At 43.2% G+C, this 23,161-nt stretch overlaps 2 protein-coding genes across 2 annotated transcripts; one reads left to right on the top strand and one right to left on the bottom strand.

The window, feature by feature from the left end:
- The first annotated feature begins 64 nt into the window (after window positions 1–64).
- serpinf1 (serpin peptidase inhibitor, clade F (alpha-2 antiplasmin, pigment epithelium derived factor), member 1) lies at window positions 65–9,778 on the top strand. The gene is made up of 8 exons (XM_080483669.1): window positions 65–361; window positions 3,265–3,325; window positions 3,506–3,698; window positions 4,860–5,015; window positions 5,927–6,130; window positions 7,824–7,963; window positions 8,044–8,254; window positions 9,315–9,778. Exons 2-8 carry the CDS (start codon window positions 3,266–3,268, stop codon window positions 9,563–9,565), a joined length of 1,215 nt encoding a protein of 404 aa, XP_080339795.1. The 5' UTR covers window positions 65–361; window position 3,265; the 3' UTR covers window positions 9,566–9,778.
- A 4,310-nt stretch (window positions 9,779–14,088) lies between these two features.
- LOC308121905 (GTPase IMAP family member 8-like) lies at window positions 14,089–21,589 on the bottom strand. The gene is made up of 5 exons (XM_080483431.1): window positions 21,484–21,589; window positions 19,972–20,839; window positions 17,272–17,339; window positions 15,865–15,945; window positions 14,089–15,254 (listed from the first exon to the last, which is right to left on the bottom strand). The coding sequence occupies exons 1-5, from the start codon at window positions 21,509–21,511 to the stop codon at window positions 14,440–14,442; spliced, it is 1,860 nt and encodes a 619-aa protein (XP_080339557.1). The 5' UTR covers window positions 21,512–21,589; the 3' UTR covers window positions 14,089–14,439.
- Between the last annotated feature and the right edge of the window lie 1,572 nt (window positions 21,590–23,161).

Genomic DNA, 23,161 nt, shown 5'->3' with positions numbered 1-23,161 from the left:
ACTGGTTTAAACTGGTTTGAACAGATTAAAAACGTAGTTTGGTGAAAGCATCAGGCTCCCTGCTGACAGTGAAGCAGAGAACATGCCTGTGAAACATTGTGTTCTCGTTTCTCAGCCTGAAGCTTTTTCACACAAACTTTTAGAGACCCGAAGCCCCATGACGTCACACAGAGGTGCGCGCTGTCCACGTTGCAACGTGACGCTGCCCTACACGGCTGCGCGCCCCCGGCGCGCTGCTGAGAGCGCGTGTGCGCGGATGCGGGAGGCGTGAAGGGGCCGAAGGCTCTCCTCAACTTCATCCTCTTCATCTTCATCAGCAGGCAGACACTCGGGGAGCGACGTGGACCGTCTCAGCTCAGAGGTGAGTCTGCAGACTGCGCCTTTCTTTTCCCTTTGCGCATGATATTGTGCATTTTGCACTCTACAAACAGTTTTATTGGAGAAAGAAAGCAACCCATAAGCCAACCCGAACCAATAAAAAAAAACTTTTTTCGAGTTTAGGATTATAGAGTGAAGCTTCAACTTGGATTTGAAGTGTGAGGCGTGTCAGAGGAGATTTTGGTGATCGAGCTGCAAATTTAAAGTTTCTGAAAAAAAAAAAATCCTTCCACATTCACTCAATCAAATCATAATTTTCTGTTTGTTTGCCTCTAAAGAGTCACTCTCATTCCATTTCTCTCCGAGTTTTTTTTTTTTTTTTTTGCTGCAGAGTTTATGTAACTGTGATTTGAGGATTTGTTCATCTTTCCAAAGTTCACAATCTGGATTCGATCATCTCCTCTGACCTGATTCAAACATGCTGCAGTGTGTGTGTGTGTGTGCGTGTATGTGTGTGTGCGTGAGTGCAGGTGTGCGTGTGTGTGTGCGTGGAGGTGATGTAGATAATTTCGAGGTCATTCAGGGTTTCAGGGGTTGTGGTTTGGCAGGTTCTTCATCACAGAGTTCATCAGGAGCCAATCAGGAGTCGTCCTTCTGACAGGTCTGTGCAGGAACCAGCGTCTGCTGAGTCAGCTCCGGGTCCTGCAGGACTCTGCAGGTCCCCCGCCACACCCGACAAACCCTCAGAGAAGCTGGATCCAGCACCGATCAGGGTCCAGGGATCAGGCTCCGAAGAGGCTTAAATTTCAGTTCTTTTAAACTCTGATGAGATCGGGTCTGGTTTAAAGGTCCAGGTCTAGTTGTATGTTGTAGGTCAGTTTTGAAGGTCAAGGTCTAGTTTATTGGTTTAGATCTGGTTTAACGGTCAAGGTCTGGTTTAAAGGTCCACGTCTTTATTTTAAGTTTGTGTCTCTGGTTTGTGGAATTTGTGGATATGGACGTTTAGGAAAAAAACCTGCTGCGGCTGAATGGCGTCTGTTTTTCCCATCACGTGTGTGTGTGTGGGTGTGTGTGTGTGTGTGTGTGTGTGTGTGTGTGTGTGTGTGTGTGTGTGTGTGTGTGTGTGTGTGTGTGTGTGTGTGTGTGTGTGTGTGTGTGTGTGTGTTCTGAGCTTTGGATGACAGACTTTTGTGATTCTGAAACTACCATAAGCAGGTCCAGATGTGTAAAGAACAAAAGGTTCATTGTGCGTGCGTGCGCGCGTGCGTGCGTGCGTGCGTGTGTGTGTGTGTGTGTGTGTGTTCTGGAGCAAACATGGATGTCTCCTTCAAATCCTTAAATGCTAAAATGTGCAGGTAGTAACAGGTAATCAGTCGTTATAATGAGTCCCTGTCAGGTATGAAAACGTGTATGTGTATGTGTACGTGTGTGTGTTTATGTGTGTGTGTGTGTGTGTGTGTGTGTGTGTGTGTGTGTGTGTGTGTGTGTGTGTGTGTGTGTGTGTGTGTGTGTGACACACACACACACACACACACACACACACACACACACACACACACAGAGGCAGTTTCCGCACCGTGCTCCACACGCTCACTTGACCCGCCCCCTTCTCCACTCTCAGCCAATCACAGGCCAACTCGCTCTTACGAGGCACTCACAAATGTAATTAGTAAATCTTATCATTGCAACAAGAGCACAACTGCAGAGATGTTACACTATTTTTGTAATTGTCCGCAGTAAAAAGATATATTGTCTGGAAGTCCCCCCCCTTTTTTTCAATCAATCAATCAATCAATCAATCAATCAATCAATGCAAGACTTAATTATCCCCGGGGGTCAATTAAATGGTAGCTTAGACCAGCCAGTGCAAATAAATGAATACCGTATTTTCCTGACTATAAGCCGCTACTTTTTTCCCACGCTTTGAACTATGCGGCTTACAATGCGGTGCGGCTTTTCTGAGGATTTTTCTTCACCCGCCAGGGGGCGCTGTAGTATAAAGTGAAAAAAACGAGACCGGTGAAAGTCAAATTTTAACATAAGAGAAGAAAGTGCTAATTTTCATTTAGCACATGCAAGCAGCAGGCACGACAGAGATTTATTTTCAAACCCATACCCCTTCATCATGGAAACCACACGAAGGCTGGACTGTTGCGTGAAGAGGGCACTTCAGCTTCAGAGTCAGCTTCACCCCGGGATGATGACAGCGACAGGGAGAGCGACATGGAGAGAAACACTGACATCGCCACAGAAAAGGTGTGTGACGAAGCTCTTCTGAGGCTGTTCAACTCCGACGCTGAAGAAGAGGACTTCGATGGTTTCAGTGCGCAGGAGGACGACGAATAAAGCAATCAATAACTTTTCTGTTTTGTTTGATAAGCACTTTTATGCTTTGGGCACCGTTCGGAAACTGATCAGTTCAGTTATGTTCAGTTAAACTAAATATTCAGTTCAGTAGTTCACCGCGGCTTTTAGGCCGGTGCGGCATATATAAGTACATTTCCAATTTTTTTTAAAAACTTTGTTGGTGCGGCTTTTATTGAGGTGCGCTCTATAGTCAGGAAAATACGGTAGATAAATAGTGCAACAACAGACTACAACTACATCACGGGGTAAAAAAAACCCAGTAATAGTGAAAATCAGATAATAAAACCGTGAGTCAGATATAAATACAACAAAGAATGAAGGTCAAACGTTAAAATATAAACATGGTGCAGGAGGCAGTGATCAGAATTTTTTCATTTTCATGTTGAGACTGTGGGCAGTGTTGTCGGCAGCTGCTGAAAGTAACCAAAAAAATTACTTGGAATCTAACTTAGTTACTTTTAAAAACAAGTAATCAGTAAAGTAACTAAGTTACCTTTTAAAGGAGTAACTAATAACCAGTAATCAGATTACTTTTTCAAGGTAACTCTGCCAACACTGGTGTGTGTGTGTGTCTTTCAGGATGATGCGAATCACTTTGTTGCTGCAGGTTGGACTCCTGCTGAGCTGCTGTCAGGCTCAGGTATCACACACACACACACACACACACACACACACACACACACACACACACACACACACACACACACACACACACACACACACACACACACACACACACACACACACACACACGTTTTCATGCCTTACAGGGAAAAGTTACAGAAAGGTTTCAGCTCCGGTTCACCTGATCTGCTTGCAGTCGGAGACGGGCGGCGAGGAGGCGGCCGAAGAGGAACATGTCGAGCTCTTCACCACGCCCACCACAAAGATGGGCGCTGCCACCTCCGACTTTGGCTACAACCTTTTCCGTGCGCTGGCGAGCCGCGATGGCTCCACCAACGTCTTCCTGGCCCCGCTCAGCGTGTCCGCGGCTCTCACGCAGCTTTCCATGGGTGACAAAAACAAGCGCACCTTAGACCAAATGAATGTTTCAGCCACTGTGAATGAACTCATGTAAAAACCAACTGAAAATAACCTGCTTGGGACTCCGGAACACGGTGACCAACAGCCACAACAGCCACAACAATAATAACCACCAAAACATAAGAAACTATAACCGGCACTCGGTAGAGCGCAGACCTTCGCCAAAGGTACGATTGTTTGCGGAACTGAATTAGCATCACGAGCATGATAGCTGTTGGCTCATATCGATGCTAACTAGCTCGGTCAGGTAGCTACATCATTTTGTGAAACACTGAGCAGGGAACATCTCCATGGCAACAGACGCTGAAATTCCATGCAATTTTGGTGAGTAGTGTTTGCGAAAAGTTGGTCAAATACATACATACATACATACATACATACATACATACATACATACATACATACACGCAGATGAAAACAACCTCAGCCAACTTTGTTGGTCGCCTAACTTTCATGGGCAAAGGGAACAATAACAACAGACAAAAGAATGAGAGCAACAGCTGCTAAAATCACAAATATAACAACCACAACTCAAATAACAACAACAATTACTATAATGACAATAATAACAACAACAATAAGCTTTTTTGCTGCCCTGTGTATGAGCTCATCCAGCAAAAACTCACTACAGTAATCTACTCGAGGTTCAGAAACATGGTCAACAACGGCCACAGCAACAAACACAACTACAAGACTAATACAACATAAATTTAACTGAAAAAAATAAACTTGGGTAAAATGGGAAAAATATAATTTTTGTTAAAAATAGATTCACACATACAAAAAATAAATAATTGATTCCTTAGATAAAATTCAAAGAAAAAACTTGTGTAAAAGACTAATTTTGAATCTTTGAAGTTGTGAATTAACATGAAACAAACCCTATAAATGAACAAAGACCAAAATAAATACTTTTTTGAAGTGAAAACTACAAAATAAAATTTGTTGGAGTAAATCTACACTGAAAAAAGGTAAAAATATGTCAAATTGATGATAGAGACTTTACGAAGGGTTTATTGTTTGTATGACATGTTTTTTTTTATTCCAAGGCGTTTCTGTCTAAATCTTCATTGATGCTGCTCCTCTTGCCGACCCTCTGTCTCTGACTCCGCCCCCTCGCTCTCCTGCAGGAGTGTCGGAGAATGCTGAGCGGCAGCTGCACCGGACCCTACGCTACCACACACTGCAGGATCCGCAGATGCACAACACCCTCAAAGACCTGCTGGCCTCGGTCCGCACGACTGGGAAGGGCCTGAGTGCCGCCGCTCGCCTTTACCTCGCCAAACGTGAGCCCCGCTCTGGAAGGGCCCTGTCAACGTGAACCCCCACTGAGCCCATTAGTGACCTCTGGTGGTGGTGGTGGTTATAACAGCAGCACTGTAGAAATAAACAGGAACAAGACAAAATCTTTGATAATGTCCTCGACATTTTTGAAGACAAAAACGTCCTAATTTAGGCCCTGTTTACACAACGCTTTCTAAATGACAATGAAAAACATCTACAACTTTTCTTAGAGCCACTGAAAACACATCTCTTTTAAAATGGCTCCCAAGGTGGAACTTTTTGAAAATGCAACTTTTCTGATATGCTGCTACTGCGCATGTGGCATACTAAGTACTTCTTCTGCACATTTACCATGGAAACAGAGGAAATGCTGAAGTTGATCATGTTTGACTGCCTGACCATGAGATGGCGCTGTTGGTTGCTTTTGTAATGAAACCACACACACATTGTCATCAAGAACAACATGCTATAAACATTAACTATGGGAGAACATGGACATTCGTGTGGACAGACGAACAAGTTGGACTGTTATTACATGACTGTCAACTGTAAAACTACCAAGTCCCAAGAGAATATGGACTGGGAGTCATGACATGACGGAGGAACCATTGTTCTTATTGTCTATCTACTGAGCATGTGCAGAAGACCTGTTTATTATGGCCGTGGTGTGCATGACAAGTAGCAGCGTTTCAGCAAAGATGCGTTTTTTTCCACAGACAGAGTTGGAGCATTTTCAAAAGGTTCACCTTGGGAGCTGATGTCAAAAAGTTCAGTTTTCAGAAGTGAACCCCAAAATACAACGAAAGGTTTCCGTTGTTACTTGAAAACATCATTGTGTGAATGGGGCCTCTTGTAAAACGTTTCCTGCTGCTTCTTGTGATTTGAGTTGACGGTCGGTTCGGTCTGTTGTCAGGACTCCGTCTGAAGCAGGACTTCTTCTCACTGGTTGAGCAGCAGTACGGCGTTCGTCCCAAGCAGCTGATGGGCGGAGCCAGAGATATGAAAGACATCAATGACTGGGTTTCCCAGCAGACCGGCGGGAAGGTACAACGCTTACTGGCCAAGCCCCTCCCCCGAAACTCAGGCGTGAACACTGTGAGCGCTGCCTACTTTAAAGGTACGTCTCATCGCAGAAACACCCCTGAAGATCTGAAGGCTTCGTTAGCTGGTGGATACGCCCGGTTTGACACAGAATCACGATAGCATTGATGGCAGACCTTCTGTTGCGAGGACACAAACCTTTTACAAATCCCAAATTGGACACATTATTTATCTATTTATTTATTTATTTATTTATTTATTTATTTATTTATTTATTTATTTATTTATTTATTTATTTATTTATTTATTTATTTATTTATTTATTTATTTATAAGCTAATGATCTTGATGTCTCCAACAAGCAGTGTCTCAAGTATCAAGCTTGTATCATCACTGGCTTCTGAGATTTGGAGGCTTTAAAAACTGGGGTCAACTGCAAAGAAAAAAATTGCTTCTGAAAAACTTATCTTAACTTTACAAATAGTTTCAAGCCTTTCCTGGTGAACCATTCCTGTTAGCTGAACTGGATTTTAGGGAATTGTCCCACTCTCTTGACCCTTTAAAATAGACGCTCCACAGTTTTATACTGTCGGAGGTTATTGCTGAGTGAAATGTTCTCTCCTGTGAAGTTACAGATTCACCTCTATGCAGATGACATGAAGTGGTATTTTGCTGTTTGGCTTGAAAGATTTCAACCAAACATCTTCAAGTAGAATGAACCTATCCACCCACAAGTGTACAACACTTCAAATTTGCATCTTTAGTTTCTGAGATATGAAGGCTTTGAAAAAGGTGGTGTGGTGTTCAGAAAAACACTTGTGTCATCCGCAAATAAACGTGTACTTCTGAAAAACCACTAAATTGTTATGAATCATGAAGTCAGATGCACAAAGATCCGAGTAGTTACTAAACTGCTCGTCTTCTGAAACGCCGGTAGCAACATGATCAAAACAAAGAATGAAACAAAATATAGAAGTCTGGTGGTGTAATACAAGAAAGAGCACTGTTACTTAAGAGTTGAAATCCTAAAGCACCACAGACATCAACATTATCCACTGAAGTGCTTTTTTTTATCTTAAAATTAAAGAGTAAAGATGTAAACAGGTGGTGCGGTGGAGGTGGAGACCAAACATTTTGTGTGTTTGGTGCTTCATAACTTTATACAACTTCATGTCATTTTATACTATAAAACCAACTTCTGGGTCAAGAAAATGTCGGTATCATATCAGGATTCTGTAAAATCTGATACGAAAATGTTTAATTGGGACGTTCCTATATGAAACCAATGCAAGCTGTTCAGTTGAAAACGTTCAAGTCAAGGACAAACAGGTGTATGTCATCTGCATACAAGTGTTTCTTTAACCTCATAATAGTAAACATTTTTCCCAACTGTTACTGGAATTGTACAACCTTGAACCCTCTATATATACAAGGAAATGCAGAATAATCCGAGAACATTTATGCTTTCATTAAAAGGGCAACAGGGAAGCGCCTCTAGAAACTTGCAGGTTTTTCTTTGCAGATGACATCATGTTTTACATTGAAGTGCTCTCTTGGTTGAAAGCCTCGTAATCCCCAAAGTAAAGAAGTTATCTGCCTCAAACTGAGCATGCTGGTTTGTGGGATCACTGACATTGTCTATATGAGATTTGAAGCTTCTCCATGTTGGTCAGTTGTAAAACGGTCAAATCTGTTGACAGTCTTGAAAACAGAGCTTGGCTAGGAGGGCTGTTTAATGAGAGTGAATTCTAACTTTCTGTGTGTAATCAGGGAAGTGGGCGACTCGCTTCGGTCAGAGCGGTGCGCTTGACAATTTCCAGGTGGACGGAGGAGCGCCGGTCCGAGTTTCCATGATGCAGCAGGACAACTATCCAGTGAAGATGGGCGCAGACTCAGACCTGAGCTGCATGGTGAGCGTTCTCTCTCAACTCTGATGGCCTGCAGCGTGTCTCCGGCCTGACGATGAGCTGCTCCTATTCCTCCCCGTCAGATCGCTCAGATCCAGATGCAGGACGACGTCAGCATGTTCGTATTTCTGCCCGATGACGTGAGCGCCAACACCACCCTGCTGGAGGAGAGTCTGACTGCAGAGTTCGTGCAGGACCTCTCCATGACACTGCTTCCGGCTCAGGTGTCCCTCACGCTGCCCGCCCTCAGCTTCAGCTACTCCACAGACGTAATGCCACTGCTTGGAGAGCTCGGTCAGTCCCACCGCACGTTCATCACACATTCACGACGCATTCACCTCAGCATCACCATGACTGGTTTTTACATGTTTTTACAAGAAATTCAACAATGAAATCATTTAACCATTTGTTCCCAAAGAGATGACCAATATAAGCTCTACAGTAAATATTCAAAACCAATACCCGTTAAAGTTATTCTACCCCGAAACAAAAATCTTTAAACTATGCTTCCCATTAAAGGTATCACTTCTGCACAGAGAATGAACCGATACACGAAAACAAAACAATTGCCACTCATTTCCTTGAATTTCTAACCCACAGTTGCCCAAATCGATAATATCAATGTATATATGTTTACAAACAAACTGGAATTTGTAGACATCAGAGCTTCTTTACATTTTGTGAAGATTTCTGAAGATGACGTCATCTTCCAAAATCTGCACACATGGGTTCCTGGGATACCAAAGATGACGTTGTAGCAGCTCAAGTGAAAATATCAACATTTGACCGATTCAGCCTGAAAAAGGCATTTCTCAAAGAAAGAGTTTTGAAGCCATGATAATAATGGCCACTAAGATGTCAACAAACTCGGTATGTTCTGTGAAATTTAAATGCTCGAAATACGTGTTTGTTTGAGTGAAATGAGGGAATTCCTTCAGAATGGTACTGACATATTAAAGATGTACATCAACGACTAAAACTTGGTTGTAAATGTTTTCATTTTTCCCGTTTGGATTCTGGTCGAATAACTTTAAACTCTTTTTTTTCCAGCTGTGTGAGGATATGTTTTATATCCCAGTGAGTCCTGTTTGATTTTACAGTTTGTATCAGACAATAAGCTATAGAAATCTCCAGGGATCCTGGTAAATCTCTAAAAGGGAAACCTGGCAAAGTTGAGAAACCTTACATTACACGTCCATCATCCAATTCATCAAACAGGAGTCAACAGCAAAGAATTGCTTGAGATTTTGTAGATTTGTGTTTGTTTACGACTGGACGAAACCTTTTCTCCACACAAGTCCTCAATGTGAGAAAACGATGGAGTTTTGGTAAAATGTCGTCTTCTTCTCCGAAGGTCTCTCTGATTGGCTCAACAACCAGGAGTTGGACAAAATCTCACCTCAGCCTGCCAAGCTTGGCAGCGTCAATCACAAGGTTGTCATGGAGACGGCGCCGGAGGGGAACCAGTACGCCAGCACCGTCTCACCGCCGAGTCACCTGACCTACCGCGTCGACCGACCCTTCCTCTTCCTGATCCGCGACGACACGTCGGGGGCGCTGCTCTTCATCGGCCGGGTGGTTAACCCAAAAGACCTGAGGATATAACAAACAGACAGACAAATAAATGACAGCAGCACACAGCGCTCTTAGCGGGTCCTAGGAGGGGTTGCAGGTGTTAAGCTTTACGGTGGCGGATGCTCGTGAGCACGTTCAGTCAAACATATGCGTTTTGTTAGCGTGAACGCGTTAACGTGAGATGATGTTTTTTAAGATTGTAACTGTGTTCTTACGAAATAAAAACACCACATTGAAAACAGACATGTCTCTACGATCCTTTATTCTCTTCAGATGATGGTTCACTCATTCCTGCAGCGCACCTGGTGGTCAAACACCTGGACTTACAGGTTGTGTAAAACTCCTGAATAATTTGTCGCCTGCTTTTCATCTCTTTGTAGAAGTTTTGTGTTGTTGCAACCCCGTCTCACGGCTGTTCATCAAATGGTCCTGTATCGTTTTTTCATGTTACACATAAAGAATTTCAATCTAATACACTTCAATAAGACTTATCTTTCGTGTCTGGGTCACGCTTTTTTTCCAACAAGCAGGCATTAACTTATTTTACTGTACGGCCAGTCCACACTAATGACTCTAAAGTTCCCAATAAAGATGTGTGCGTCCACAATGAGGGGCATTAACATTTTGTAAACACCTGCTCTCAGCAGGTACCGTGTGTTCAGCTGCATTGAAGCTTCGTATCCCTTCAAATATGAAAGGAAAAACAACATCCAGGCATTTTCTGGATGAAAAACATTGGTGATCTTGGTAGTTCTGTAGTGGAGCCAGCAGGGGGACAGGGTGCTGCTGGGTGCTGCTGGGTGATGCTGAACTGGACCCACGGTAATGCAGAGGGACACCCCCAAACTGATAGCGGCAAAAATAATGGAACATCGGTCACTTGCTGCTGTATTTGTGAGGATATATGCATAACAAAACAGGGGAAACAGTCGAGAGTAGAGAACTTGTGAAATAATTTCTCGCAGTTTTTGCTGCAGAGGGTTCAACTTTGTCCACAGTAATCGTTCATCAGAGCAACAGGGTGTGAAGACGAGTCGGCGGCAGCTCGTGCTGATGGTGGGAACCGTCTGCTACACCGCGTGTGCAGAGACCGTCCCTCAGATTTTCAATAACTGACTGAACGTAAGAATCCACCAATCCAGACCTTCTGTAGGTCCGTATTGCCGATCCCAGCCTCAGCTGCTCTGGCCTTCTTCAATGTGTTCGCCGTAAGAAGAGACAAGTCTGAAACTGGCATTCAAGTGTTTGATCAGGATGGGAATCTGGTCGGCGTCAGGCAGCAGCAGGAAAACAGGTTTCAGAAAGACTGTGCTGTCGAGGGCGGCGCTCTTCGGTACGATGGCTGCTCTTCCTAATCTGCTGCTTCTGCTCCTGGAGAGAAGAAGACCCTTCCGGAGGAACTCCCTGCTGCAAAAAGACATTTTGTTTTTGCCATTTGGGATACCAGGAAGACCTGAGGACCGGGAGCAGCAAATGAGATGCATTTGTCGATCTCCTTCCTCACCTCCTCTTCACTTCTTTTGGTGTCAAACAGACCGGGAGTGTCGATCACCGCCAGAATCTGCCCGCCAAACTCTGCCCGTCAAACTCTGCCGTTTCCTTCTGACAGCTGCACGTCAGCGAACACGCCGACATCTTCGAATCAAACACTTTCTTTGCTAAAATGGTGTTTCCTGTTGCACAGCCCACCACCAACCTTTTGTCAGCTCTTCATCGGCTCCCAGTCAAATATTTAATTGATTTTAAAATCTTAATCCTTATTTTCTGGGCGTTGCATGGTCAGGCCCCTCAGTACATTGCTGACATGCTCTTCCCCTACACCTCAGTGCTCACCCTCTCTTTAAAAAACTTTTTTATTTAGAAAAGCTTTTGGTTGATAGATTTTCTACTCTTGTTATGTTTTTTTATTAAATTGTTTGTATGTTGTTTTGTGCTCCCTTTTTATGTACAACGCTTTGTGCTTTCTTTTTTTTTTTCATTTGCTTACTTTTTCCAACTCCAGTCTTCCCGAGCATCACGATTCTGAGGTGCGGTTGCTCTGCACCTGTTGGACAGTCTGACACAGAGCACAAAACTCCACAATCACTCCACACTTCCTGCAACAAAGAACAAACAACTGTTGGGCTGAAGATTCCATTGAACTCCTCCAAGCAGTTCTCTGACAGAGGAGAAACACCAGGGACAATGAACAGGCCATAAAACAGCAGGGAAGAGGCCAAAGACCCCAGGAAGTCTCCAACCCCCCCAGGTTGGCAACCGGTGGGGATGGTCGAACCCGACCCGGACACCACAGGGGTCCGAAAGTCAACTTAATGAAACTCCTCTCCTACCAACTGTTCTCTGCTTCTCAATCTGACCACAGAGAGGGACACATGTCTCTGCTGCCTGCCTCGGGACGGTAAAGAGAGCACCAAGTAGGTCCAAGGGACAGAACCAACGCCAGCCCGCTGGACGAGCAGGACACAGTTTGGACTACTTCTTCTCTTTCCCTTTTCTTTTTTGGGGGGATTCTGGAGACTCGAGCCAGCGTCTTCTCTCCTCCTTTCAGCTGCAGGACTGCAGCTGAAGCCAGGCCTCTGAATTCAGGATGCTGAATTCAGACCCAGTAACAACCAGTTACCGCAGCCTCACAGAACCCCACAGCACCATGGACGGTGCTGTTCAACACAGCACAACCACGGACAGTAAGAGCTTTTGTCTGGGCAGAAATTGTTAGATTAGCGTGAAGCTAACATGCAATGTGTTTCAATGTGCCGCTGATAAGGCCGCAGCATCTCGTATGTTGTGTATGCGCGTTCACGCGCACCAACTAAGTCCAGGACTCTGGTTTTCCACCTCAGAACCAGAGGTCCAAGTGACCTCCAGGCCCATTGGGAGCTCTGTGTGGAGGAACCAGGGTTCAGAACCGAGCCTCGCCAGGATTCTCTGTCTTTCTCTTGTCTCCCCCCTTTTTCATCATCCCCTCTTCTCACTAACCAGGGTCTGCGCAGCCCTGCACTCGTGTTATCTGATCAAGATAAGCTCACAGACACACACAGCTACATGTATCAACCAACTGCTATCTGATGCTGCAAGACCACTTCTGCCTTGATCACCAGAGGGTTAGGGTTAGGCATGTCCCGACATCCACTTAGAACTCCAGTGCTCAGAACCGGGCCAACAAAACCACCCGTTCGTTACGCCCTCGATCCAAGACTGCCCTCATGCATGCGCGTGCGATGGACGTCTTGTTTATCTGGTCGCAAAGCAACCCCCGCCTCCCCCAGAAAGAGCGAGTCAAACGGCTCGAGTGGTTGCGTAGGTCATCGCAATTCCTCTTGACATCCACCTGGTGGACACATCAAGTCATTGCGCTAATCCTCTGCGCACCGCCGCACGCCCCTAGTGGTCATCACAGTGACCACACTGACCTGCCAATGTCTGCCTCCACCTGGTGGACGTTTGAGGTCATCACACCCACTCACATTGACCCGCCAAAGTCTGCCTCCACCTGGTGGACGTTCTGGGTCATTATGCCGAGACCACACACACACGCACGCACGCACGCACGCACGCACGCACGCACACACACACACACACACACACACACACTTTGTACATAGTGTGTGCTGTTTAATGGATTATATCGCCGTGTTAGATGATGTTTGATACTTAAGTGTGTTGATTTATGGAATGATTTCAGAATTAATGATGGATTAATACAGTTTTGTTAATAAATGCCTGTTAGCTGAATTGAACGATTCTTGGTGATTATTGTGTAATTATTGTTGACAATTCACTGGTTTGTAACAGTCTGTGCTCGGATCTCACACCTTCCCTTTTATTTAAGATTGTTATATTTCCACACAGAAATATTAACGAACTTAAATAAACCTTTTACAAATGAGACTGATATTTTGGTATTAGCTATTTCCAGTCTATCTGGTGGTGCCCCCTTTTTATTATCAATAAATAAATAACAAATTTATGCAAATTAATAATTTTTCATTAATAAATTATTTTAGATAATTTATTAACTTTTAAGTAATTACTCAATTACTTTTGGAGTTGTTAATGAGTAAATGGCCGTTTATTTCCATTAATAATTTCAATTTTTCATAATTTACTTCCAGTGATTTATTACTTTCAGTAATCTATTACTTACAGTAATTTAATGCTAATAACCAACCATAAATCCCAACGTCTGCACCAACATCACCACACTGAGGCATGAGGACCAGCAATAACAATCGACAAGGAAGCACAATGACTTCAATCTAACTGAAAAAATAAAATGACAAGTTTGTGATGTTTTAGAAATTAAAAATACTCGAATGATTTAAAATCTGTATGTGAAACATGATGTTATTCTGATCTGTGACCTTTGATCTGTTTTCATTTAAATAAAAACTTTACAAACATCTTCGTTTTGGCTTGAACACACACACACACACACACACACACACACACACACACACACACACACACACACACACACACACACACACACACACACACACACACACACACACACACACACACACACACACACACACACACAAAGTGATGCAGGTGGATGTTTTTATTTGGCTCCATGTGAGAAGATCAAATACAACCAATACATACTGAGCTCAGAGACACATAAACAAACCTTGGATTTGTTTTGAATATTATAGTTGATAAAGCTTAAAAATTCACATGGTGTGTTGGACTAAAGTGTCCTGTTGATCACATGATGAAGAGCTGGTGCTGATTGGTTTAAAGAAATAAGCCCCTCCCCTCTAAACCCCACAGAAACCTGCCTGTTAGTAAAATATGATGCATTAGTGAAAAGCAGAATCTAATGTAAATATAACCTGATTGATTCCTCAGTGGTGTTATATAGATTTAACAAGCTGCAGTTATTAGATGATCAGATCAGATTTTCACTGGCTGACGCAGTAATTGGCCACTGCACCTCCAGCTTTATCTCCAACTACAGCTCCAACTACAGCTCCAACTGCAGCTCCACCTCCAGTTCCAACTGGACCAAACACACGTCCTACAAATGCTCCAACAAATGCTCCAACAACTGCTCCAACAACTGCTCCACCAGCCGTCATCAAACCAGCCTTTTTGATGAAGCTGTTGTCTCTCTCTTGCAGCATCTCATTGGTGAAGTAACTTCCTCTGTTTGTCTGAACCATCAGGTGGATCTTCTTCAGCAGCTCTCGGACTTGTCCTGCATCTGTCTGCCTGTTGTTGAAGACGTGATATCCTCCATGACACTGACTGATGAACTTCTGAAAAGCTGTATTTTTACTGATGATGGTTTCAACGGTCACTCCATCATACTCCAGGTTATCACCGTGGGTGATCAGGGCGATGGTGTACTCTGCTGCTTTTGCTCCAAACAGCTTCTGGATGAGTTTCATTGTCTTTTGTTCCTCGTCTGTGAATCTGTTGGACTGGATCACCACCAGGAAGACGTGAGGACCAGGAACACAAAATGAAATGCATTTTTTAACCTCTGTCATCACCTCCTCTTCAGTCATCAGGGAGTCAAACAGATCAGGAGTATCGACCACAGATAGAGTCTGACCTTCAAACTCTCCTGTTTCCTTCTGACACACTCTGGTCACTCCGGCAGAAGATGCCTTAGAGGTAAACACTCTCTTCCCTAACAGAGTGTTTCCTGTGGCACTTTTTCCAGCTCCAGTTTTTCCAACCAGCGCCAGCCGGAGGTCCTGAGGCTTCTCATCTGTTGGAGAATCAGATAAAAATATGAATGATGTTGTCAGGAAGAGACTTGGTCCCATGGTAGTGTCATGTGTTTGACAACATCTGATCTTTACAGAGTATAACTTCTCATAACTACCCAGTAACAGTGTTTCCTGTAGGATTGTTGTCAGCAGCGAGGGCAGCCCCCCCCCAATCAACTCTTCTTATGTGTTGTGATTTTGACACTTTTAGGAAACTAATGAATATCTTCCATTGTATTTAAGGCTGCTGCTGGTGTGATGTTTACATGTAACTTCAAAGGTCATGATCTGAACTTTTTTCATCTCATCTGCAGAATTTAGTGCACGAGTCGACTTTCCCCCTACTTCACAGGAGAAGAGCATTATGGTATGCACAATAAGACCTTTTTTGAGCTGCAATATATTATCCAGTCCCCGTCGACTTGTTTCCGCCCATCGTGGGATGAGGAAGCCGAGAGTTAACCCTGAAGTTACCTCGAGAAGAGAAAATCCAGATTGGTAGTATAGAACCCAGGTCCAGTCGTTGACACAACAAAACAAAACCACAGGGACTGTAGAACTGAAACTGAGTATAAAAAACTGTGTTTATATGAAATTAAATGTACTTACAGTCCTGGGAAATGCCGGTTGAGCTCATGTTTGTGTCTGTGAGGCGGCTGATGAAGGCGAGGTGGCGTCTCTGTTGAGAGTCTGTCGATGAATAGTTTCACTTTCTGCACCACTCTGTCTTTAATCTGACTCTGAACATGTGCGGTCCTGTGTCACTTCTGTTTTCCTGTGTGTTGCTGGGTTCATTTTTTTTTTTTGAACAAATTATGTTTGTACACTTGTAGAGGCCAACAGTCATACAAGACGTATGAATGATAAAATAAAAACAGGATTCATTTTAAGGTAGAAAATAATAACAAGGATGAGAGAAGAAAGAAAAAAGACAAAATAAGATAAAGGAAGAAATTAAAAAGTTCTGTACTTAGGGAATGTCACAGGAGCTCGGGGTTGTCCACGAGTTTTTCATCTTCTACCATGCTGAGTATTTTCACAGCAGTCGTACAGTGTACAATACTGTGTACAGTACTGTGTATAGTACAATGTTACTATTGCGTCTACCCTCCTATAAGCCTTTATATTACTATTTATCTCTTTGGAGTTCAGTAACAATAAAAGCAGCTGATCAGAAATGTAAATGTCCAACTAATACAATTATTTTACTGTGTAAATACCGGGTATTCCACAAACCGTAACATATTTTCACAATTGAAAAAAGGAACTGGTACATGTTTAAATAACCAGTGATGTAAATCCTCCCAGAATGCTTTAGAGTACATACCTTCATAGAATATTTGGTCTGTAGCCTGTCAGGGAGGTTTCTGCCGTAGACATATATAAACTGCCAGACTGTGCTAATGCCATGCCGCCATGGCGTATAGACGGCGACTTCCGGTAGCAGCAGAAAGCCAATTGCCTGCACCGTTAAAATGAGAGAAAGTACAAGTAAACTCAGTCTTTACAACCGTCTGGCTCTTGATAGTTGCTAATTCATCAGAAATGAGCCATAAGCTTAAGTTAAAGGTGCAAAATGCAATTAGGACTTGCACCTCTTAATTCTTTGTAGTCATATTAACTGCTATTTAACACATATACAATGATAATGGAACAACATGGTACTTTACAAATAAACACATGTATTGCCTTTACGACAATCAAAGGAGCTGAAATACATCCAGGACACAGTTACAAAGAAATATTTTATTTGAATGTATTAAGTTATTTATATAAGATAACAATAACAATACTTTCATTTATTTTGGATATGCTCAAGATAGTGTGTTCTGGCAAGTCAGCTTGCCGGATGGTATAACAACGAGGCTCCTGAAGGACTGTGCTGCAGAGCTAACTGTGCCTCTGCACACACTCTTCAACTGGAGTCTCCGAACGGGGCAGGGACCGAGCCGGTGGAAGACATCCTGCATTGTGCTGGTGTCAAAGGTCGGGAAGCCGTCTGGAGTCAATGATTACAGACCAGTGGCCCTGACGTCTGATCATGAAAACCCTTGAGCGGCTTCTTCTGCGGCTCCTGGGGCCAACTGCAGCAGGCACGAGACCCCTTACAGTCTGCCTATCGAGAGTACATGAGTGTGGAGGACAGTATCCTGTACATGTTCCACCAGGTCCACTCTTTTCTTGTTGGCTCTGGGAAGTATGTGAGGCCAATGATTTTGGATTTCTCCAGTGCCTTCAATACCACACGGTCTCTGATCTTCAGATGCAAACTGGACAATCTGGGCATTGAGCCTGCTTTTACTGAGTGGATCACTAATTACCTGACAGTGACCACAGTATGTCAGACTGGGGGACGCAATCTCTGCCACTCTGTGTAGGAACAGTGGAGCCCCCCAGGGGACTGTGTTATCCCCTTTTCTCTTCACTCTGTATACATCCGTCTTCACCTACAGATCACCATCATGCCATATACAGAAGTATTTCGACAACACTTCTGTGGTTGCTTGTGTGAAGGGAGGGGATGAGGGGGAGTACAGGAGGGACCTCTCAGACTTTACCAACCGGTGCAAAGACAATGGACTCATAGTCAATATGTCAAAAACCAAGGAGATGACAGTGGACTTTAGGAGGCGGAAAACAATTCACCTTACTGTGATGATTGAGCTTGTGGGCATTGAGGTGGTCCAGAGTTAAAATTATCTGGGGGTTCATCTGGACCATAAACTGGACTGGTCGGTGCAAATGCAGCATACAAGAAAGGACAGAGAAGACTTTTCTTCCTCAGGAAGATAAAATCCTTTGAAGTCTGCAATGAAATGCTGAACCTCTTTTATCAATCTGTTGTGGCAAGTGCGGTTGTTTTTGCTGTAGTGTGCTGGGGCAACTGCGTGACGGCCAGAGAGAAGAACCGGCTGGACAAGTTGGTCACTATTGCCAGCAGCTTTTTAACTTATTTATTATTATAATAATAATAATAATAATAATAATAATAATAATAATAATAATTATCATCATCATCATCATCATCATCATCATCATCATCATCATCATCATCATCATCATCATTATTATTATTATTATTATTATTATTATTATTGTCATTATTGTCATTATTATTAGTTTATTATTATTTGTTTATTTGTTTATTTATTTATATATTTTTTTCTTTTTAAGTCTGTATTGTTGTGAGAGTGTTTAGTTATGGATGGCACACACTGGATGATGCTGGACATCTGAATTTCCCAATTAGGGATTAATAAAGCACTTTTCAGGCTCAGAGCTGCGGTGTGCAGCCTGTGGGGGCTTTTCCACCGGAATGAACCAGGTGCTAGTTCGGAGCAACGGCCAGACTTAGCAGCAGTTCTTTGTCTTTCCACTGCCAAAGCCTCGGCCTACCAGGGGCTAAACTGGTGCTACGCTGGCCCCACTTGGTTGCTGGGCCAGAGCGGAGCCAGACCAGGGAGTTATCGCTACCTACAAGGCGGAAGAGACGCTGAACTGGCTTTCTGAAATCTACAGCAAACAGAGAGCCCTGGAGTGTTTATAGAGAAAAAAATTTAAATAACGCGTGGTAATGAGATGATAAGTCGCTCCCTTAATAATACGAGGGAACGAGATAATGTAATCTGTGATTGTGGAGCCGGTGGCTCTCCAGATGCTGCAGAGCTCCTGCTCTGTCAGTCAGCTGGGTCGGATTTATGATTTAGAAGCAGTTTTCCATTGTCGTTTTTTTTCACACTTTTCATGGTCACATCATTGTAACTTCACCTTCATGTCTTGTATCACGTTATGACCGCAGGCTGAGGTCTGCATGAGGCTGCATTGTGCTCCACTACGAGACGCTCCATTATCATTTTCTAACCCACAGAACGTCTTATAATGAAGTGATACTTTTGGTTCATCAGCAAATAAAAAACTAACTACATACTACTGTAAATAAAAGCTTGGATTTTTTAGCCATAAAATGTGTCTATTGATGGTGCTTCATGTGAAAGAGAACTTTAATCAGCATGTGTTTATGTAGGTTGCCATGGAAACAGCTTTAGAGCTGCGTTCTATCATTGTACATCTCCATTCCTCAATGTTGAAGCATTTGATTCAGACACATCCAGAAATAAAGTGAAAAGAGCAGAAATTCACTATGTACACACACACACACACACACACACACACACACACACACACACACACACACACACATAGAAATAAAGACCCACACCATAAATCTCAGTTATCATCTCTGATCTCTTTATTTTCACATGTGAGTCAAACCAAATCAACCACATTGTGTCTGAATACTGAATGAAAATCAATGTTGCTGCCTTCTCTTCTGACAGTTTGAATAAAAGTGATGCAGGTGGATGTTTTTATTTGGCTCCATGTGAGAAGATCAAATACAACCAATACCTACTGAGCTCAGAGACACACAAACAATCACCTTGGATTTCTTTTGAATATTATAGTTGATAAAGCTTAAAAATTCACATGGTGTGTTGGACTAAAGTGTCCTGTTGATCACGTGATGAAGAGCTGGTGCTGATTGGTTAAAAGAAATAAGCCCCTCCCCTCTAAAACCCACAGAAACTTGCCTGTTAGTAAAATATGATGCATTAGTGAAAAGCAGAATCTAATGTAAATATAACCTGATTGATTCCTCAGTGGTGTTATATAGATTTAACAAGCTGCAGTTATTAGATGATCAGATCTGATTTTCACTGGATGATGCAGTAATTGGCCACTGCAGCTCCACCTGCAGCTCCACCTGCAGCTCCACCTGCAGCTCCAACTCCAGTTCCTACTGGACCAAACACACTTCCTACAAATGCTCCAACAACTGCTCCACCAGCTGTCGCCAAACCAATACAAGCATTTTTGATGAAGCTGTTGTTTCTCTCGGCCTGTCTTCGAGCTTCTTCCTGCTTCAATTGACGGTTTTCTCTGAGAAGTCTCTCCATCTCCTCTCTGATGGCTCTCTCAGCCTCTTGCAGCATCTCATTGGTGTAGTAACTTCCTCCGTTTCTCTGAACCATCAGGTGGATCTTCTTCAGCAGCTCTCGGACTTGTCCTGGATCTGTCTGCCTGTTGTTGAAGACATGATATCCTCCATGACACTGACTGATGAACTTCTGAAAAGCTGTATTTTTACTGATGAAGGTTTCAATGGTCACTCCATCATACTCCAGGTTATCACCGTGGGTGATCAGGGCGATGGTGTACTCTGCTGCTTTTTCTCCAAACAGCTTCTGGATGAGTTTCACTGCCTTTTGTTCCTCGTCTGTGAATCGGTTGGACTGGATCACCACCAGGAAGACGTGAGGACCAGGAGCACAAAATGAGATGCATTTTTTAACCTCTGTTGTCACCTCCTCTTCAGTCATCAGGGTGTCAAACAGACCAGGAGTATCGACCACAGATAGAGTCTGACCTTCAAACTCTCCTGTTTCCTTCTGACACACTCTGGTCACTCCGGCAGAAGATGCCTTAGAGGTAAACACTCTCTTCCCTAACAGAGTGTTTCCTGTGGCACTTTTTCCAGCTCCAGTTTTTCCAACCAGCGCCAGCCGGAGGTCCTGAGGCTTCTCATCTGTTGGAGAATCAGATAAAAATATGAATGATGTTGTCAGGAAGAGACTTGGTCCCATGGTAGTGTCATGTGTTTGACAACATCTGATCGTTACAGAGTATAACTTCTCATAACTACCCAGTAACAGTGTTTCCTGTAGGATTGTTTTCAGCAGCGATGCCCCCCCCCCCCCCCCTTCTCCTCTCTGTTCAACTCCTGTTCAGGCCAAATCAACTCTTCTTATGTGTTGTGATTTTGAACTGGCAGGAAACTAATGAATATCTTCCATTGTATTTAAGGCTGCTGCTGGTGTGATGTTTACATGTAACTTCAAAGGTCATGATCGGAACTTTTTTCATCTCGTCTGTAGAATTTAGTGCACGAGTCGACTTTCCCCCTACTTCACAGGAGAAGAGCATTATGGTATGCACAATAAGACCTTTTTTGAGCTGCAATATATTATCCAGTCCCCGTCGACTTGTTTCCACCCATCGTGGGATGAGGAAGCCGAGAGTTAACCCTGAAGTTACCTCGAGAAGAGAAAATCCAGATTGGTAGTATAGAACCCAGGTCCAGTCGTTGACACAACAAAACAAAACCACAGGGACTGTAGAACTGAAACTGAGTATAGAAAACTGTGTTTATATGAAATTAAATGTACTTACAGTCCTGGGAAATGCCGGTTGAGCTCATGTTTGTGTCTGTGAGGCGGCTGATGAAGGCGAGGTGGCGTCTCTGTTGAGAGTCTGTCGATGAATAGTTTCACTTTCTGCACCACTCTGTCTTTAATCTGACTCTGAACATGTGCGGTCCTGTGTCACTTCTGTTTTCCTGTGTGTTGCTGGGTTCATTTCTTTTTTTTGAACAAATTATTTTTGTAAACTTGTAGAGGCCAACAGTCATACAAGACGTATGAATGATAAAATAAAAACAGGATTCATTTTAAGGTAGAAAATAATAACAAGGATGAGAGAAGAAAGAAAAAAGACAAAATAAGATAAAGGAAGAAATTAAAAAGTTCTGTACTTAGGGAATGTCACAGGAGCTCGGGGTTGTCCACGAGTTTTTCATCTTCTACCATGCTGAGTATTTTCACAGCAGTCGTACAGTGTACAATACTGTGTACAGTACTGTGTATAGTACAATGTTACTATTGCGTCTACCCTCCTATAAGCCTTTATATTACTATTTATCTCTTTGGAGTTCAGTAACAATAAAAGCAGCTGATCAGAAATGTAAATGTCCAACTAATACAATTATTTTACTGTGTAAATACCGGGTATTCCACAAACCGTAACATATTTTCACAATTGAAAAAAGGAACTGGTACATGTTTAAATAACCAGTGATGTAAATCCTCCCAGAATGCTTTAGAGTACATACCTTCATAGAATATTTGGTCTGTAGCCTGTCAGGGAGGTTTCTGCCGTAGACATATATAAACTGCCAGACTGTGCTAATGCCATGCCGCCATGGCGTATAGACGGCGACTTCCGGTAGCAGCAGAAAGCCAATTGCCTGCACCGTTAAAATGAGAGAAAGTACAAGTAAACTCAGTCTTTACAACCGTCTGGCTCTTGATAGTTGCTAATTCATCAGAAATGAGCCATAAGCTTAAGTTAAAGGTGCAAAATGCAATTAGGACTTGCACCTCTTAATTCTTTGTAGTCATATTAACTGCTATTTAACACATATACAATGATAATGGAACAACATGGTACTTTACAAATAAACACATGTATTGCCTTTACGACAATCAAAGGAGCTGAAATACATCCAGGACACAGTTACAAAGAAATATTTTATTTGAATGTATTAAGTTATTTATATAAGATAACAATAACAATACTTTCATTTATTTTCGATATGCTCAAGATAGTGTGTCCTGGCAAGTCAGCTTGCCGGATGGTATAACAACGAGGCTCCTGAAGGACTGTGCTGCAGAGCTAACTGTGCCTCTGCACACACTCTTCAACTGGAGTCTCCGAACGGGGCAGGGACCGAGCCGGTGGAAGACATCCTGCATTGTGCTGGTGTCAAAGGTCGGGAAGCCGTCTGGAGTCAATGATTACAGACCAGTGGCCCTGACGTCTGATCATGAAAACCCTTGAGCGGCTTCTTCTGCGGCTCCTGGGGCCAACTGCAGCAGGCACGAGACCCCTTACAGTCTGCCTATCGAGAGTACATGAGTGTGGAGGACAGTATCCTGTACATGTTCCACCAGGTCCACTCTTTTCTTGTTGGCTCTGGGAAGTATGTGAGGCCAATGATTTTGGATTTCTCCAGTGCCTTCAATACCACACGGTCTCTGATCTTCAGATGCAAACTGGACAATCTGGGCAT

The sequence above is a fragment of the Lipophrys pholis genome (genome assembly GCF_963383615.2).
Source record: "Lipophrys pholis genome assembly, chromosome: 16".
NCBI classification, from domain to species: Eukaryota; Metazoa; Chordata; class Actinopteri; order Blenniiformes; family Blenniidae; genus Lipophrys; species Lipophrys pholis.
The sequence above is the reverse complement of the archived record's forward strand: the minus strand, read 5'-3'. Positions and strand labels throughout refer to the sequence as shown.

Coding starts and splice junctions, on each gene's coding strand:
- serpinf1 (XM_080483669.1), top strand. CDS start 3,266: ATGATGCGAATCACTTTGTTGCTGCAGGTTGGACTCCTGCTGAGCTGC. Junction 5,016..5,926: donor TCGCCTTTACCTCGCCAAAC/GTGAGCCCCGCT, acceptor GTCTGTTGTCAG/GACTCCGTCTGAAGCAGGAC. Junction 7,964..8,043: donor ACTCAGACCTGAGCTGCATG/GTGAGCGTTCTC, acceptor CCTCCCCGTCAG/ATCGCTCAGATCCAGATGCA.
- LOC308121905 (XM_080483431.1), bottom strand. CDS start 21,511: ATGAGCTCAACCGGCATTTCCCAGGACT. Junction 17,340..19,971: donor GCCAATTACTGCATCATCCA/GTGAAAATCAGA, acceptor TGCCTGCTGCAG/TTGGCCCCAGGAGCCGCAGA. Junction 15,255..15,864: donor AACCGGCATTTCCCAGGACT/GTAAGTACATTT, acceptor ATTCTCCAACAG/ATGAGAAGCCTCAGGACCTC.